The sequence below is a fragment of the Pyrus communis genome, chromosome 13 (genome assembly GCF_041283825.1).
Source record: "Pyrus communis isolate YQ-2024b chromosome 13, ASM4128382v1, whole genome shotgun sequence".
Taxonomy (NCBI): Eukaryota; Viridiplantae; Streptophyta; class Magnoliopsida; order Rosales; family Rosaceae; genus Pyrus; species Pyrus communis.
The window spans coordinates 5,548,812-5,565,250 of NC_142577.1; the positions used below are offsets into that span (position 1 = coordinate 5,548,812).

At 38.0% G+C, this 16,439-nt stretch overlaps 2 protein-coding genes across 2 annotated transcripts; one reads left to right on the forward strand and one right to left on the reverse strand.

Annotated features, from left to right (window-relative positions):
• The first annotated feature begins 13,875 nt into the window (after window positions 1-13,875).
• On the forward strand, window positions 13,876-14,412 carry LOC137737295 (uncharacterized). The gene has a single exon (XM_068476737.2). It carries the CDS (start codon window positions 13,876-13,878, stop codon window positions 14,410-14,412), a length of 537 nt encoding a protein of 178 aa, XP_068332838.2.
• An 832-nt stretch (window positions 14,413-15,244) lies between these two features.
• LOC148691650 (uncharacterized) lies at window positions 15,245-16,203 on the reverse strand. Its single transcript, XM_088683372.1, has 2 exons — window positions 15,973-16,203; window positions 15,245-15,700 (listed from the first exon to the last, which is right to left on the reverse strand). The coding sequence occupies exons 1-2, from the start codon at window positions 16,201-16,203 to the stop codon at window positions 15,245-15,247; spliced, it is 687 nt and encodes a 228-aa protein (XP_088539498.1).
• Between the last annotated feature and the right edge of the window lie 236 nt (window positions 16,204-16,439).

Here is a 16,439-nt window from a genome sequence, read left to right on the forward strand (position 1 = left end):
TTCATATAATTTTGTCATCTTATTCATTGAAGTCCTAACTGCACCATCTAACCTTAATTATTCTTGAAATAACTAACTCTCCTCAATATAACAATCCCTGACATCCCACAGAGTTGGATAATATTTCTTTAAAAACTTAGCATTGATTGGATGCCTTTGCAAGTTTCCTTCCAAATCTGCCAAGTAATATCCTCATCTATCTAGTACTTGGTTGATAATGAAGGGGCCTTCCCAAGTAGGACTCCACTTCCCAAAGCTTCTGACTTGAGCTCCTAAGGGCAAAATTGCTTTCCATACGAACTCTCCTTCCTTGAAGGTTTTGAATTTCACCTTTTTGTTGCATGCTCGGGCAACCGCTTTCTTCCTTTCTTGAATTTTGTTTAAAGCTTCAATTCGGGCTACATCTAGATCTTCAATTCCTTGGCACATCAATTTTTAATGATGGTACAACATCTTGCCCTAAGGTTAGGGCATAGGGAGTAGTTCCAGCTCCTGCCCTCTTGGAGGTTCTGTAAGCCCATAAAGTGTCTCCTAACTTCTCATGCCATTTTTATGGACTATCTGCTACTATCTTCTTTACAATATTTACCAAGATCTTGCTGTTGGCTTGACCATTTGATTGAAGGTAGTAGGGACCGGACTAGATCATTTTTATCTTGAACTTACTTGCAAATTCCTCTACTTTTTTTGAAATAAGAGATGGCCCGCGATCTGTAACAATTGTCTCAGGCACCCCATATCTGTGTAAGATCTTGGTTTTAATGAACTTCTTGACAACAGTTGAAGTGATAGTTTTTATAGATGAAGCTTCTACCCACTTGGTAAAGTAATATGTTGCCACAATTATGAATGTATGCCCTTTGCTAGAAGATGGGTAAATTTGCCCGATGAAGTCCACAGCCCATCCTCTGAAAGGCCAAGGCTTAACCACAGGATTCAAGGGTACTGATGGTACATGTTGGAGAGGTCCGTGCCTTTGACATTTTTCACACCCTCAGGGCATAAGCTTTGCAATCCTTCTCCATCTTGGGCTAGAAATAGCCATATCTTCTGATCAACCATCTCATCTTAGTCCCAACTTGATGTGCCCCACAAATTCCTTTATGTACTTCAGCCATTACTCTTATTAATTTTTCTTGGCCTAGGCACCTCAACAGCAATCCATCTGTAGTCTTCCTTAGCATAGATTCATCCCACATGACATACTTAGCTACTTGTTGTCTATTCTTCTTACTTATGAGGAAAGAAGGATCTTTCAAGTACTGAATAATAGGTGTTCTTCAGTCTTCTATTTCTATTTCTTCAATCATCACATCTAGGGTGAATCCTCTTTCAAAGATAAATGAGAGATTTCTCCTTTGTACTTCCACATCTACTTCGAACTTTCTTTCTTGGATCTGTGCTCCAGAGGCTATATATATGCCATCTTTTTGGCAATTGAATTTGATTATTTGGGGATGTGGTTGACCGATATTTCAGTGCCTCAATAGCTTAATAGCTGTGTTGATGCTAAATAGTAACCATCTATGATGATGTGTCTGTACTTGTATTTTTCATTCAACTGATTGATCACTAATTCTGAATCACTAAACACCTTAACTTCATTTGTCCCCAACTCTATCAGGATTTCCAGACCAATTATCAGTACTTCATACTCTGCCCGATTGTTGGTAGCATTTTAATAATCCAAAAGAAATGAATAGCAATGTTGAACCCCTTTGAGATTAATAATGATGATACCAGCTCCAGCAGCGTTTTGAGTACATGATCCATCAAAATACAACCTCCAATTAGTGATTCAGAGGCTGGTTATCCTCTTTATCTCTTATTGAATCCATTCCTCTTTGCCCGAGAGAGCTCTACTTGGTGGGATCCAGAGACTGGCCACCTCTAGAGTTCCTGGGATGTTGACTAGTTCATCATGTGGTTCTTGGTGCTCGGTCAAGAAATCTGCAATTGCTTGCCCTTTTATTGTTCTTTGAGGCACATATTGAAAACTAAACTCTGACAGTGCTAGAATCCATTTTCCAATTCTCCCAACTAGCATTGGTTTTGACAGCATGTATTTGATTACATCTATCTTGCCAATAATGTGGATATGGCAAGGCAACATGTAATGCCTTAACTTGCAGGCAGTGAAGTACAAGGCTGAACATAACTTCTTCACTGGGGTATACCTTATCTCCACCTCAGTAAGGATTCTACTGAGGTAGAATATTGCTTGCTCTTTCTCACCTTCATTGTTTTGGGCTAACAAGTTTCCTATTGACTTTTCAGAGGCAAAAATATAAAGCTTTAAAGACATCCCTCTCTAAGGTAGCATGAGCACTGGTGGAGAGGCGAAGTAAGTCTTTATTCTGTCAAATGCCTCTTGGTGTGGTGGGCCCCACTCGAATTCTTCTTTATCTTTAAATCTTAACAGAAGAGTCAACGGTTGAATCTTGCCCACCGAGTTAGCAATGAATCTCCTTAGGAAGTTGATTTTTCCCAGCAACCTTTGCAGTTGTACTTTATTCGTGGGAGGAAGGGATTCAATTATTGCTCGAGCTTTGTTTTTGTCTACCTCTACCCCTTTTTTATGAACAAGGAATCCCAAAAAATTGCCCGATCTTACCCCAAAAGCACATTTCTTAGGATTCATTTTCAACTTACAGGTTCTCATTCTTGCTAAAGCTTGTCTAAGGTCTACCAAGTGTTGTTCTTTAGTTATAGACTTCACCAAGATGTCATCAATGTATACTTCCATGCTATGGCCAATCAAGTCATGAAAAATGGCATTCATTGCTCTTTGATAAGTTGCACCAGCATTTTTGAGTCCGAATGGCATTACCAAGTATTCATATGCTCCAACATGTCCTAGGCATCTAAAAGTTGTTTTATGTATATCTTCTTTTTTCTGATTATAACCAGCATTCCCATCCATGAAAGATAGAACTTTGTGTTTTGCAACTGCATTTATGGATAGGTCAGCTATGGGCATGGGGTATTCGTCTTTAGGCGCAGCTCCATTAATGTTTCTATAGTCAACACAACACCAAACTGAATTAGTTATAGCTTTTAATACAGGTATAATGTTGGCCAACCACTCAACATACTTGGCACGCATAATAAATCCGGCCTTCACCAACCTTTCAATCTCTTCTTTGACTTTTCTTCTATCTCTTTTGACATTCTTCATGGTGTTTGCTTCACAGGTTTATATCCCTCTTTAATAGGCATTCTGTGTTCTACTAAGGTTGAATCTAAACATGGCATCTCAGTGTAATGCCAAGCAAAATAGTCTTTAAACTTGTGCATAAGGCTAACCTTCTTTGTGATAGGAGCATATTCATGCGACTTAATTAGCTTGTTCTCGTGCATTTATGTTGTGTTTACTTAGTTATTTTAGTGTTTAAGGCCACTGTTGTGTATTTTCATATTATAAGGCCAAAGTGTGCAAGAAGATGCAAATTGGAGTCTTTTGGAGCGAAAGAGGAATGAATGAGTTGAAGACGTGAAGAAACGACGAATTCCTACTCCAACGACGAATTCCTACTCCAACAAGGATTCCTACTTGAAGTAGGAAAGTTAACCCTAGGTTTCCCGTTTTGGTAACCTTTCCTAAACTTAAACGTCCGTATTTTCTAGCCACTTTGAAGGCCTTGTAGGCACTTTAGGACACAAAACAATGGCCCTAGCCCAATTACACACCATTGCCGTAGCCTTCCCCCTCCATCACCACCAATTCCAGCCATCTTCCACACCTTTCCCACCATAGCCGCACCCTTTAATCATTCCCCCTTTAATTTATGATTTTATTTCCTAAATTCTAGAAGCCTTTGATTTAATTATAATAAGGTAGGGTTTATTTTCTAAAACCCTACATATTATACAACCTTAGCCGCACCCTACATGCATTATTTATGCATTCTATTCAGCCACCATCAATCATTCACTCCCTAGCCGTGACTCCCTTCATCATTCACTCCCTAGCTGTCATTCCATTCATGCACTCTTCATCATTCACTCCCTAGCTGTCATTCCATTCATTTCTTTCAATTTTCAGCCACCATCCATTTTCCCCATCATCAGCCGCACCTTTTTCCTAACCACTAGAGCATTATTCATTCACTTCTCATTATATAATTCAGCCACCATCATACATATATGCTCCCTAGCTGTCACTCCCATTAACTCTTCATCATTCAGCCACCATCACCCATTCTCTCCCAAAAACCGTGCATCCCATCACCAACAAACCATTCAATCCGTGCATTCTCCATCCATTCCAACCTTCCCCCACCATTGCCGTAGCCATCTCCACCCTTTCCAGCCACCATCCACACCTCCCTACACCTTCCTACCACCTTGCCGCACCACCACACTTCCCTAATTCCATCCCCAACCCAAAATAACACCCAAATCATCCATACAACCTCTCTGCCGCAGCAAGAAGAAAGGAGAAAGAGGGCTTGAAACGTGCAGAAATTCAAGAGGATTCCTTTTGCGTTTTAGGTGTAATCAATCCTTTGTTCGTTATGTTTAAATTCAATTTTATTTCTCTTTCTGTGAACATGAGAGGCTAAATCCCTAGTTAGCTAGGGGGTGATTCGAAACCATGTTTATGCTTGCAATATGAATTGATTACCTTTGGTTGGAATTTCATGAGTTGTGGATTCAATTTGTTTAACTGTTTGATTGATAACTTATTTATGTATGTTTATTGAGAGTGCACGCTTAATTTTCATGCATGAATATGACGCTAGAATATAAGTGAGTTTCACCTAATAGTTATGAACTTATATTCACAAGTAGTGGAGGTTGTTTATAAACAATCGCGTTAAATGAATTCTTGGCACTAGTTTCATGCTCATCATAGTAACGAATGCCTCGTCAACACTTATAGTTTTCATGATGCTTAATGATCTTTGATTGTATCTTTATTGTGCTTTTCACGTAAAGGACTTTTGGAGAATGTTGTGAATTGCGTTGCGCTAACCCATCCAATTCATTAACTTAAGGAGAACTTGACGGTTAATTTAAGCGGACCTAATTAACCCGGGGTGTTGAGTTTCATAATTCATTGAAAGACCAACTGAAAATCATCTTGTATGCAAGTGTAACATGTGTGGAGAAGAACCTTCTAGCTAGCATTCATCCATATTTTCATCACATTCATATTTACATTCTGCTTTAATTATAATCTGTGCATTTAGTTTAATTTCGTCAAAAACTCAATCCCCCTTTGCTTTAGTGTCCAACTTAGTTAGAAAGTGTCTTAGTTTGTGTTTCTAAGTGTTTTGATTCATTTTATTACCCAATTTCGTCCAAAGTAGTCAAAGTGCTCAAAACTGCCCAGAAAGTGTTTTTAAGGCAGTTTTGAGTGTTTTGGGTGCTGTTTGAGTCTTTTGGTTTGTTTTAGTGTTTTAAGTGTTTAGTTTTGCATTCTTTGAGTCTAGTTTAGTGTTTTAAACTTTAGTTTACATTTTTGAGTCAGTTTCCAAGTGATTTTGCAATCCCTCCTAATCCTCGATTAAGAACGATCCCTACTTATACATATACTACAATTGTCACAAGAGGGTTTTAATTTGTGTGCTTATCTAGTTCGCATCACTTTGCCCAATCTTCAGCTTTCAACAGGCCACTGATCTGTATAGGCCTTGGATCCTCTTTAGTTCCCAAATCAATGGTTTCTAAGGCGTCTTGTACCTCTGGTGCTAGCTTGTCAGGTTCTGTACACAAAAATTCAACTAATTATGGGCCCTCGGGCATGTCATTGGGCCAATCCAAGTCATATATTCACTCAGCCATGTGTATGGCTGCCCTTATCTCTTTCTCAAAAAAAATGTCTTCTCCTGTGTTATGGCTGCTTGAAGCTTCTTTCTTGGTTGAGCTCTCCCTTTCTTGCTTTCTCTCTCTTCCATACACCAACAGTCTTTTGATTAAAGACCTGACTGCAACTACTTGGTCCTTTTTCCTTTCTTGTGACATTACTGGCGTTGGGGAGTTGGGACAATATGGGGTCTTTCCCATTCTTCCCTAGTGAGAAAAAATCCTTGTTCCAAAAGCTTTAGGACCGTCACCTTTGTCGGGCAATCGTTCTCATCAGCTCTTAGGCAATGCAGGACCCCAACGCTAGGATTGTAAAAGCTGGCCTTTGCAACATTGGCTGTAGGAAGGAATGGCCGTGACTCGGCTTCCACCATCTCCCAAAATCCTAGTCCTATGGCTCATGCCTTGTGGTAAACAACTACTTTTTAATGTAGGGTGAAGGGCACAGGGAGACTTTGGTGAATCCAATCCTTAGCAAGCAAGGATCTATTAGTGAAACTACTGTCCACCACGAAGAAGGCTAGCATGATTTGCTTGGATCCTAAGTCTGTTGGAAATGTGCCCTAAAGCCAATCATATGATGATACTTTACGGACATTTCACCTGTTAAACTAATATAGTTTAATATAAAAGGCAAAGATTATTGTTTAAAGTCATCTCATATAAATGTTATATGCTTAAACGATAAGTCCAAGGAATATGTAATTGGGAGAATGTGATCTAAAGAAGTTAGATTCATGAGACCATTCTCTTTCGTATACATATTCTATACGTTCTTGACCATAGGATTACCAATTAGGCATTGACTATCTATTAAGATTAGTACCTGCTATGTCTTCTCTTAGGAAGAGTGACTGGTCTTGAGTCATTGGTGTGACTAACACCAAGACAAGCATGTAGGTGCTCAATAGAGAATGAGTCCATTGAACGTGATCAACAAGGAGTTCTCATGCTCATTTTACATGAGAACTCATGGTTGTGATAATGCAAAGTAGCCCTTTGACCTGAGGCATCATAGTTATCTTGTGGTTAGGTCCTTGATCTTTGACTATGTCAAAGTCAATCCGTCAAAGGGTGTCCACGACATAGTTGGGGTTAAGCCACTTAGCCATAGAGGCAAATGAATGCCTAACAAGGGATCTCTAACCTTCAAACCGTTTGAGGGAGAATACTCTATGATATGATCAAGAATCTCCGGCCAGAGTATGAACGAGATTCAGGAAGTTGTTCCAAATCACATTCAAGGTAACCATATAAGTAAAAAAATCACTTTGGATAGTAAACATGAATAAACTATCAAACCAAACAATGTGGTCAAGAGTATTGTATTAGAGAAATACCATATTGCATTGTAATCCTAAATTGAATAGGTTCTCCACCTCTTCTGATTAGCTTAGGTAGCCATGATATACTGCTAGGTGTCACTCATGGTTTGTGGAAGCCCTAAAGGTGTATAATCACTAAAGGGACAATTGAAAGTATGTTTTCACAATCTATTTAAACAGTTCTAATCGTCCACTGCCTCGCTAAAAGGAACCTAATGGATTATACACCATGTAAGGTAGAGATTGAAGAAACAACGGAGATGAGTAAGGATAATTAAATGGTTTAATTATTTATGGCTAGGATTAATTAATATGTTGATTAATCAAAAGAATAAGTTCATTCTACCTTTTAAGTAATTATTCGACCTCAAGGTCCATTGGGCTTAGAACCGTCAAGCCCATTAACTTAAGTTATATGACAACTTAATGACTAAATACTCAAAAGGGCCCAAACAGCCCAAAGCCTTTAGAAGGCTAGCCATATTTTAAATGAATGGGTTTTGGTTCTTTTTGTCACTTAAGTGAAGTAACTATATAGAGGACTTTATAGCCAAAAGTTCATTAAGGTTTTTCTAGAGAGAAAAGATGAGAACACAAAACTCTCTCTTCGCTTAGGAGGCCGGCCACCCTAGAGGAAAATAGCTAGCAATCTTTCTTCCTTTAGGTCACTCATGTCTTCTTCAATGCTCTCCTTGCTGTGGAGACTTAGAGGTTCCCTATTTTGGGAACTTGGAGAATCCATTCCTTCATCCATCCAAGAAATCATGGAGCCAAGAAGCAAAGTTCCTCCATCCACATCCATGGAGTCAAGGAACAAGGAGACTAAGGAAAGAAGGCCCTCACATGGGTGAATATCCTTTGCTAAGCAAAGATGTGCTTCAAAGGTATAAAAGTTTCTCAACTCTTTTCTTTAAGATTTGAGTTGAGTCTTGGTTCACCACAATTACTAGGCCTTGAATTTCATGGGTAAAGTTTTGTTTTTGAGTGCATACAAGCATGATTCCACCTTTTAATTGTTAATTGCATGCATTGATGTTGCTCAAATGAACTAGTTTTCATAAATATTTCCTTCAAGTGGTATCAGAGACTAGGTCTAGTAGTTGGTGAATCTTTTTGGGTTTTGTAGTTCATAGTCTTTGATTTGAATGTTGTAATTGTAACAAGCTTTATTCTTGCTTCTTTGAATGTAAATTTTGCTTGAAAATTTGCCATCTCAAATGTTGTAGATGTAGTTCATATGAGCATGAATTTTGGAGCTAAAATTTGGTGCCATGTTTATGGGGAAATTCGGCCAAATCCAAAGGGTGGATTTTTGGGTTCATGTTTATCTTGTTAAAAGTGTATTAAAGTGACTTTTGGAACCCCTAAGTACCCTAGGATGTTAACCCTCTTTTGAGTAGCGAAAATTCGAGTTTTATTGAGTGAAAACATTCATGGAGCTCGTATGGGTTTTCATGGATGTTCTTCTTGTTCTTGCTTTTTTCTTGTTGTTCATACCAAGAACCAAAAAGTTTGTTGTTTTGATTCAAAAGGTGTTTGGTTGTTTATTTGTTTTTGTTAGTGATGGATGGTGTGATTTTTCAAACAACACCCATACTCTTTTTACTATTCACACCATACCAATCACTTACAACTTTCAATCACCTTTCAAACACACATATTAACTCACACACACCATCACGACTCACCATGACCGGCCACCCCAATAATGGGGGTACTTTTGGGGCTTTTAGGCAATTACATAAAGTTTTGAGACTTTTGTGTATTTGTACTTTGACCCGAAAGTTTATGTTTTTACGTAAAGGCCCAAAATCACTAAAGGACAAATTGTTTTGCTCCTTTAATGAAGTTTTTGTGTTTGTTGAAATTTTTGGGTTCTACATGAAGTAGTGGACTTTTATGTTTTTACAAAGTGACCTCAAAAGGTTGTGGTTTGCAATATAGCCCAAAAAGTTGAGGTGGTTGTATTTTGGCCCAAATTAGTTGAGACCAAAATAGTTTTGTATCTTTAAATGAGAATTGAATTTTCATTTCATTTAGCTCCATCTAAATCAATTCTATGGATACAAAAACCAAATGGCAATGTTGCATTCAAGTTTAATTAGTTAAAGCATTAATTAATTAAAGAAGGGGTGATTATGAACCTAAGCCTATGATAATTCAGCTATGTGAAAGGCCGTCTCTCAAATTTGTTTGAACCATGGGAATGTGTAGATTAGATTTTGGTTGTAATTTGATATGATCAAATGTTGTAAAAGAGCATAAGCTCTTCTTTACTTTAAAGTAATTTGATTTGGTCAAAAGTTATAATAGAGCATAAGCTCTTCTTTACCTTGAAGTACTCCTTTCTTGTTTTATTTGATATGCATGAAATTGGAGTAATAGGGTCCAATGCCAATAATCTAATATTTTACAATTTTAACAAGAAGGCATTGGATACGGATCTAACGATCCAAAGCATCCATCTATGACCAACTTGTAATTTTTGTTTTAGAGGTGTCACAACTCAATGGGATGAGTCACTACCTTGCAACCTTTTGGGTTTTAAGCATCGTTATATTCTAAACAGCTAACTCTACCACATCATCTCTACTATCGAGACAATCAATCAGATTACAATAATCTAATCATTCATTAATAAAGAACAATGTTTTGTCAAACAAAACATTCATCCATCTCTTATAATGACGGAATTAAGTTCCTTATTCAATTGGAATGTTAAGACAATCTTTGTTTTTCCAATTTCTTTGGTAGTTCATATGAGGAAGTAAGTATTATATGTTTTCGCAGAGATCTATATTTTATTCACATTCCGAAAGTGAAGTACTTTCTCTTCTCTCGTTAATCTTCTACTTCTTATTAGCCACACTTTTACAACGATTGTCAAACATAGTTACTAGTACAGAATCAAGCATTTAGTTAGTAGTACCATATACTCTTGCTTTAAAAACCGTTTTACAAGCATAGTGGGAGTATCATATACTACTAAATCAATCACATAGACCAATAGTTGTAATAGCACCAAATTGTTTTAATAAGATTAAAATGCATGCTTATATGTGATGAGACCTAAAAACCATCAACCAAGCCGTTATTAGGTTGACAAGCGTGAGAGTGCTTTGAACACTCTTTTGTGGCCTTCCACCATGGTAGGCTCCAATCGTTTGTGACTCATACACCGACTTCACCCTATCATGGGGGAGTACAAAGTATGTGCTTACACTCAGGGGGAGTTCTATATGCATACATGATGTTGTGATGGTAGGCAACGAGAATGATCAACATCATATCATTGTGAGGTTGTTCTTGAACCCCTACCCGAACTTACATGGTGGGAATGACTTAACTAAGTGCAATGGAGCCAACATCATATCATTGCGAGGCATCATTCTCTAGAGGCCAAATAAGATGGGTACTTACATGAGATGTAAATGAGTAAGTGTACTCTCTCATTATTATTGATGCTAGCCAACATCTTATCATTATGAGGTGGGCTTGGTAATAGTGAGCCTCCCATACCCTACTAAGAGTTTCCTCCAAAACTCTCGAATTTCGATGAAGGATATGGAATTTGCCAAAAATAGTGGGTGGTGTTATTTAATTTAAAGACCCATAACAAATAGTTTAAAATGAATCAATTTATATTTGTTATGTATTTATTTACCGATATATTTGCAAACGCTATCCAAAACTTGACAAAGAAAAGCCGAAGGCTTTAGTTTCCAGACTTGGTACCACAATCCCATAGATTGTCTTAAATGGATTGTATATGTACATAAGTAGTCTCATCCTCACAATCTTCCTATTGACAATGTATCAATGGAAGAACATGTTAGATAAGTCTATCATAAAGAGGACAACACAAACAACTAGTGCTCATTCCTTTGTTGTATGAACAAAGGAACTTGAGAAGATTAGCACAAAGACATGGACACTTTTAGTGTCATAATTCTTCAATTACAAATAGTTGTATGAAGAAATAAGAGTTGCTTTGAACAACTCTTAGTTAACATAAACACTAGTACTTGTTTCTTAGTTACATGAACAAGGAACTTGAGAAGTAAGCACAAGGGCATGGACACTTTATGTGCCATGATTCTTCACTTACAAATTGTTGTGTGAAGAAATGAGAGTTGCCTTGAACAATTCTTGAAAGTTTGTAATCATGTTTAGAACATAATGGTTGATTGACAAAAATAGTCCATCAACATGGACTTATGAAGATTTTAAAATGTATATGCCTAAGACCAAGGAACAATTTCAATCCATACAGGTTGTGATTAAGGATTTATGGTTTCAATTTGGTTCTGTCCTGAAAAAAATGGTATATGGATTTCGAGACTTGGTTGATAGCTTCATCTACATGTCTTCATGGCCACTGTGATCAATACATGAATGCTGCTGATTAACATAATTGAGAATCCTCCTGCTCTGCTGCTACTAGTTCTAATTGTGCCACTGGGCGATAATCTTGAGAGTTTCGAATTGACCATTGTTTTTTACTCCCAGTACATATTGTGTCAATTAATGATTTATATACCAATTAATATTTCACCCGACATTTTAACTTTAAGGGTCAGAGGAGTATTGAAAAATTATGATGAATCAACCAACATGCAACCCAACAGATGCTATTGAGTAATATAATCCAAATCATATATTACAATAATAATTGTTTAGTTCATTCTACATCAAGTGATGAAAGATATCAATATAAAATTATACTCTTTTATGTCAGGCAATGACGATGATCTTCACAAATCATATGTTATGTAATGGTTGCCGCTCTGCTGCACACTGTTCATAAGGTTCAATCGATTGTCAATTGCCATACACCAAAGTTCATTTAGGAAAGGAAATGCACTTCAATCTGATGTCGCCATACATGAAACCTAGGAATGAATAATATGCTTCTTTTAGTCACCAACTAGAAATCTTAATTACCACCTTTTCACTCTGCAACTTAACTCGTTCCTAAAGTCAAAAACAGTTAGTACTTAAATTACAACCATTAAAGAAACCAAAATGGAGAGTTTTGATTATCATTCATAACGTATAGTAATCAGTCGTGCTAATATGTGAAGTAAATGGCACACACACCTGTAAGTTTTAGTTGATGTTTCAGTTGTCTGATCAGTCACTCTGAGTGAAGATAACAGCCTTGAAAGGAACTCGATTGGTTAGCTTCATCGCAACTGCATGAATCTACTGGCCATATATTTGGAAGAACGTTGACCCTGTAACATTAATCAAGCAACAAAATGAAGGATTATTTTTCTTTGCCAAATTCGGAGAATAGAATGTTAAAAGCACTATACATACCCATCAACACATATGTGCTTACAACGGTTCATCTTATCGTCTGTATAGCTCCAAAAACGGTGTCAAGGGGCTTTGCAAGTCTTGGAATGTCAGAAAGTGGAAGGATATCCCAAATCTTCATAACCTGGATAAAAACTGAATTCTACTAGATAACATCTGCAATCCAAATGAGATACAGCAGCCCGTTGACTTCATACTTCTATAACAGTTGAACAGAAGTCCCAGCATCAAGTAGAATTTCTTTGTCATTTTGAGATTGGCGCCAACCACTAAGTTTTTCCAGTGAAATTACTGACTGACGAATCTCCGTGTCTTTAACCCTTGATATGGAATTCTTAAACTCATTCGAGAACCAAACCTATTTATAGAATAATTAAGAGTGATAAATGCTAATACAAACATTAATTCTAAACATCCTTACTTGGAAATTTAATTTTTTTTTCCAGAAACTTGTAAGATAAATAGTACTCTATCTAGCTAGGATATTAAACTTTGGTAACGTTCGAAAAGCAAAACTGCAGGCATCATAATTAAAAAGAAAAAGTCAAAAGTAGTAGCATTACCTTCCATTTTGCATTTTTGAACAACAAAGAATCTGGATCAAGTAGAATATATAATTGGTCAAGTTCCAGCAGGGCTTCTGCAATAGCCTGAGCCAACTTCTTATCCTCATCGGCATTAAAAGAACATTCTCGTTTCGTCACGTCAAGAATTAGCTTCTTCCAAATTGAGTTACTGTTAATCAAGGTCGATCCGTGCCCCAGTATCCAAAGACAATACCTACAGACATACTACAATTGAGCTGCACTTCGTCAAAGAAGTACCTTGCACGTGTTAGAACCACATTGGCTATTTTCCGATTGGAAAGGAATCCCATAGAGCCATTTCTATTACTTCTGACAGTGGATATAATTATCACATCCTGTTCACCTTGGAATCCATCAACAGATCACGCACTTACGGAGAAGTCTGAGCCAGCTGAAACATCACTGTATTCTTTGACTCTCTCTTGAATTGCATTAATGCTGCAAGATTGAAAGATTGGAGGCTATTGGAAGAAGCAACTCTCAGCTGATATCAATCGTAGTCATACCTTTTAGTGCTAGCTGTTTTATCTATTGTACAACTCTCGGCTAGGGCTAGGTACTTTATTCAAGATATTGTTTCATCTTACTTTAGCCTACAATTAAGGGATTATGTTTCCTTGTTATTGTAAAATAGTTCGTAGCTTTCCAAAGAGTGATTGGGGACCGATTGGAGGTTGTTCTCCTCTGTCCTTTTCTCTATTTATGTTCCAACTTGTAAATGCTTTATACATGAAATATACATAAAAAATTCAATATGGTATCAGAGCAAGAACCCTAAATTCCTGTCTCTGTTGATCATTTCCGCTAAGCTCCTTTCGCTCTAAGCCAAGATGGCCGAAGAATATTTTGAAGCTAAAAGCTCGATAGATGCTTCAGCGTTACCCGATGTTGAGATCAACCCTAATCAACGTCTCAGTTCTATCTTGTTGAATGAATTCAACTATCTTCCTTGGAGCCGTGCTGTTTCTCTTGCACTTGGAGGGAGATCAAAGTTTGGCTACTTTAATGGTGCCATTGAAGCTCCTGTAGTCACTTCTTCTACCTACAAATCGTGGCTATGTAAAAACCAGTTGGTCATGTCTTGGTTGCTTAACTCCATGGAGCGTAGGATTGCTGAAATTTTCAGCTATTCTGAGTCATCTATGCATCTGTGGAAGCAAGTTAAAGAGATGTATGGAAAGCAAAATAATTATGCCCGTGTCTTTCAGCTTAAAGAAGATCTCTCGAGCCTACAGCAAGGAGGAAAAGCCTTTGTTCAACACCTTGGCAGCCTTACAAGTATGTGGAATGAGCTCGATGTTTATCGTCCCCACACCACTGATGCCATTGTGTTGATCAAGAAAGCAGAAAAAGACAAGATCATTTAACTCTTGGCAAGCTTAGGTCCAAAGTTCGAGGATCTCAAAAGCCACATTTTAATGAATGCTGAACTTCCTTCTTTCATTGGTGTTTGTGCCATCATCCAAAGGGAAGAAGTAAGGAAGAAAGTCATGAGCCAAGAGACTAAAGACAGTATCCTTGAACATGATCATGTAGCTATTTCTTCGACTAAGGGAATGGTGAACTTCACTGCCAATTTTGCTACACTGATCAATGATTTTGTAGCATACCTCCACAACAAACAGATGCATAACAATAGAGATAAAGCTCATGTAGCTGAAAAGAAAAATAACATAGCCTCCAGGATGTATCATTTGCCTTATCTATCCCTCAGGCAGAAGTGGTAGTTTTTTTAGCTAAAGTTTTCCCTTAAGATGATGTATCATTTGCACTTATGGTTGCACAACCTCCAGGACTCTCTGCTTCAACATTGCTCTTACTGCTTGCCCATTCATGGACGACACCGATGCATTAAAGACATTGGAAGGCTTGCTCATGATTCAGTGACATGGCTTCAAGGACTTAGTTTTTTTAGTAGCATCTTTAGAGGTTTTTTTTTTTTTTTTTTTTTAATTTTTTTATTATTATTATTATTATTATTTTATTGTTGCCTTTGTAATAAAATTGACTTTCATTAATGAAACCTTTAACAAACCCTTATTTTCTTATTTTGATGTGACTGAACTCAAAGTTGAATGTTCAAGTTGCCTATGTACCCTCAATTGGGGAGGGATCAAGTCATCACGTAGTTCAATTTTTTATTTTTTTTTAGGCCGTACGCAGTTTATGCGCTTGTAGGCCAGGAGCATGTATTTTTTCTCAGGCATAGTATCTCTTCAAGAACTTGCCGTTTATAGGGCCAATCCTCAAGCCATCTTCCTCCACGACCTTGTAAGCACCATTTATGTAGACCTCTTGTACTACATAAGGTCCATCCCACTTCGAGGTGAATTTGCTTCTCGTCTTGTGTGTCGTGATGATAGGCCTATGCAATGCAAGGATGAGATCTCCCACTTGAAAAGAACGAGGGTGAACTTTCTTGTTGAAGGCCTTGGAGAGTTGTGCTTGATAATACTCCAAGTGCTGCTGAGTTACGAGCCTTCTCTCATCAAGCGCTTCCAACTCTTGAAGACGTAACTTTGCATTCTCTTCATCAGTCAAACCTTCTTGTATAGTCATCCTTAGTGGGGAATCTGGTTTTCCAGTGGCAAAAAAGCCTCCACGCCATACACGAGCGAATACAGTGTAGCTTGAGTAAACGTCTAGCGCGTCGTCCTATATGCGCAAAGCACTTCGCTTACTTTCTCGTGCCAGTCTCTCTTGGTCCTACCAATGACCTTCTTCAAGAGGTTGCATAGAATTTTGTTGAATGCTTCCACGAGGCCATTGGCTAGGGTGTGATACATTGAAGACTTGTGTTGTTTGAATTTGAACTTCTCGCAAAGCTCGTCCATTAGGCGATTGGAGAACTGCTTCCCATTGTCCTTAATTATGTAACGAGGCACACCATATCGATGAATGATATGCGCCTTTATGAAATGAATTACCATCTCCTTCTTTACTTCCTTCAGTAGGATAGCCTCCACCCACTTAGAAAAATAGTCTGTCTCTGCCAAAATGTAGGCTTCCCCAGCAGACAACTTTGGTGAAATTGGTCCAACGATGTCCAAACCCCATGTGTCGAAAGGCCATGAAGCAACAATCAGGTGTAATGGCTCTGGCGGCTGATGTATGAAATTGGCAAGCTTTGCACATTTTTGCGTAGTCAAGGCAGTCATTCAGCATGGTCGGCCAATAGTAGCCCATTCTCCTCAGTTGGAAATGTAGCTTAGGTCTGAACTGATGAGCTCTTCATACTTCTTAGTGAGCTTTTTCCATTGCATGGCTGGCCTCTTCTTCTCCCAAGCAAGCATTCCCTCAAAAGAACGTCGATAAAACGTCTCCTTGTAGTAAAGGAAGTGAGGTGCTCATTGTCTAACTTATGTGCGGTGCCTGGGATCATCCGCTAGCTTTC

Excerpts from the sequence above, each read along its gene's own strand:
- LOC137737295 (XM_068476737.2), top strand. The coding sequence starts at position 13,876 with ATGGCCGAAGAATATTTTGAAGCTAAAAGCTCGATAGATGCTTCAGCG.
- LOC148691650 (XM_088683372.1), bottom strand. The coding sequence starts at position 16,203 with ATGACTGCCTTGACTACGCAAAAATGTGCAAAGCTTGCCAATTTCATA. Across the intron at positions 15,701-15,972 it reads AGGAAGTAAAGAAGGAGATG|GACGACGCGCTAGACGTTTA; the intron begins GTAATTCATTTC and ends TTGCGCATATAG.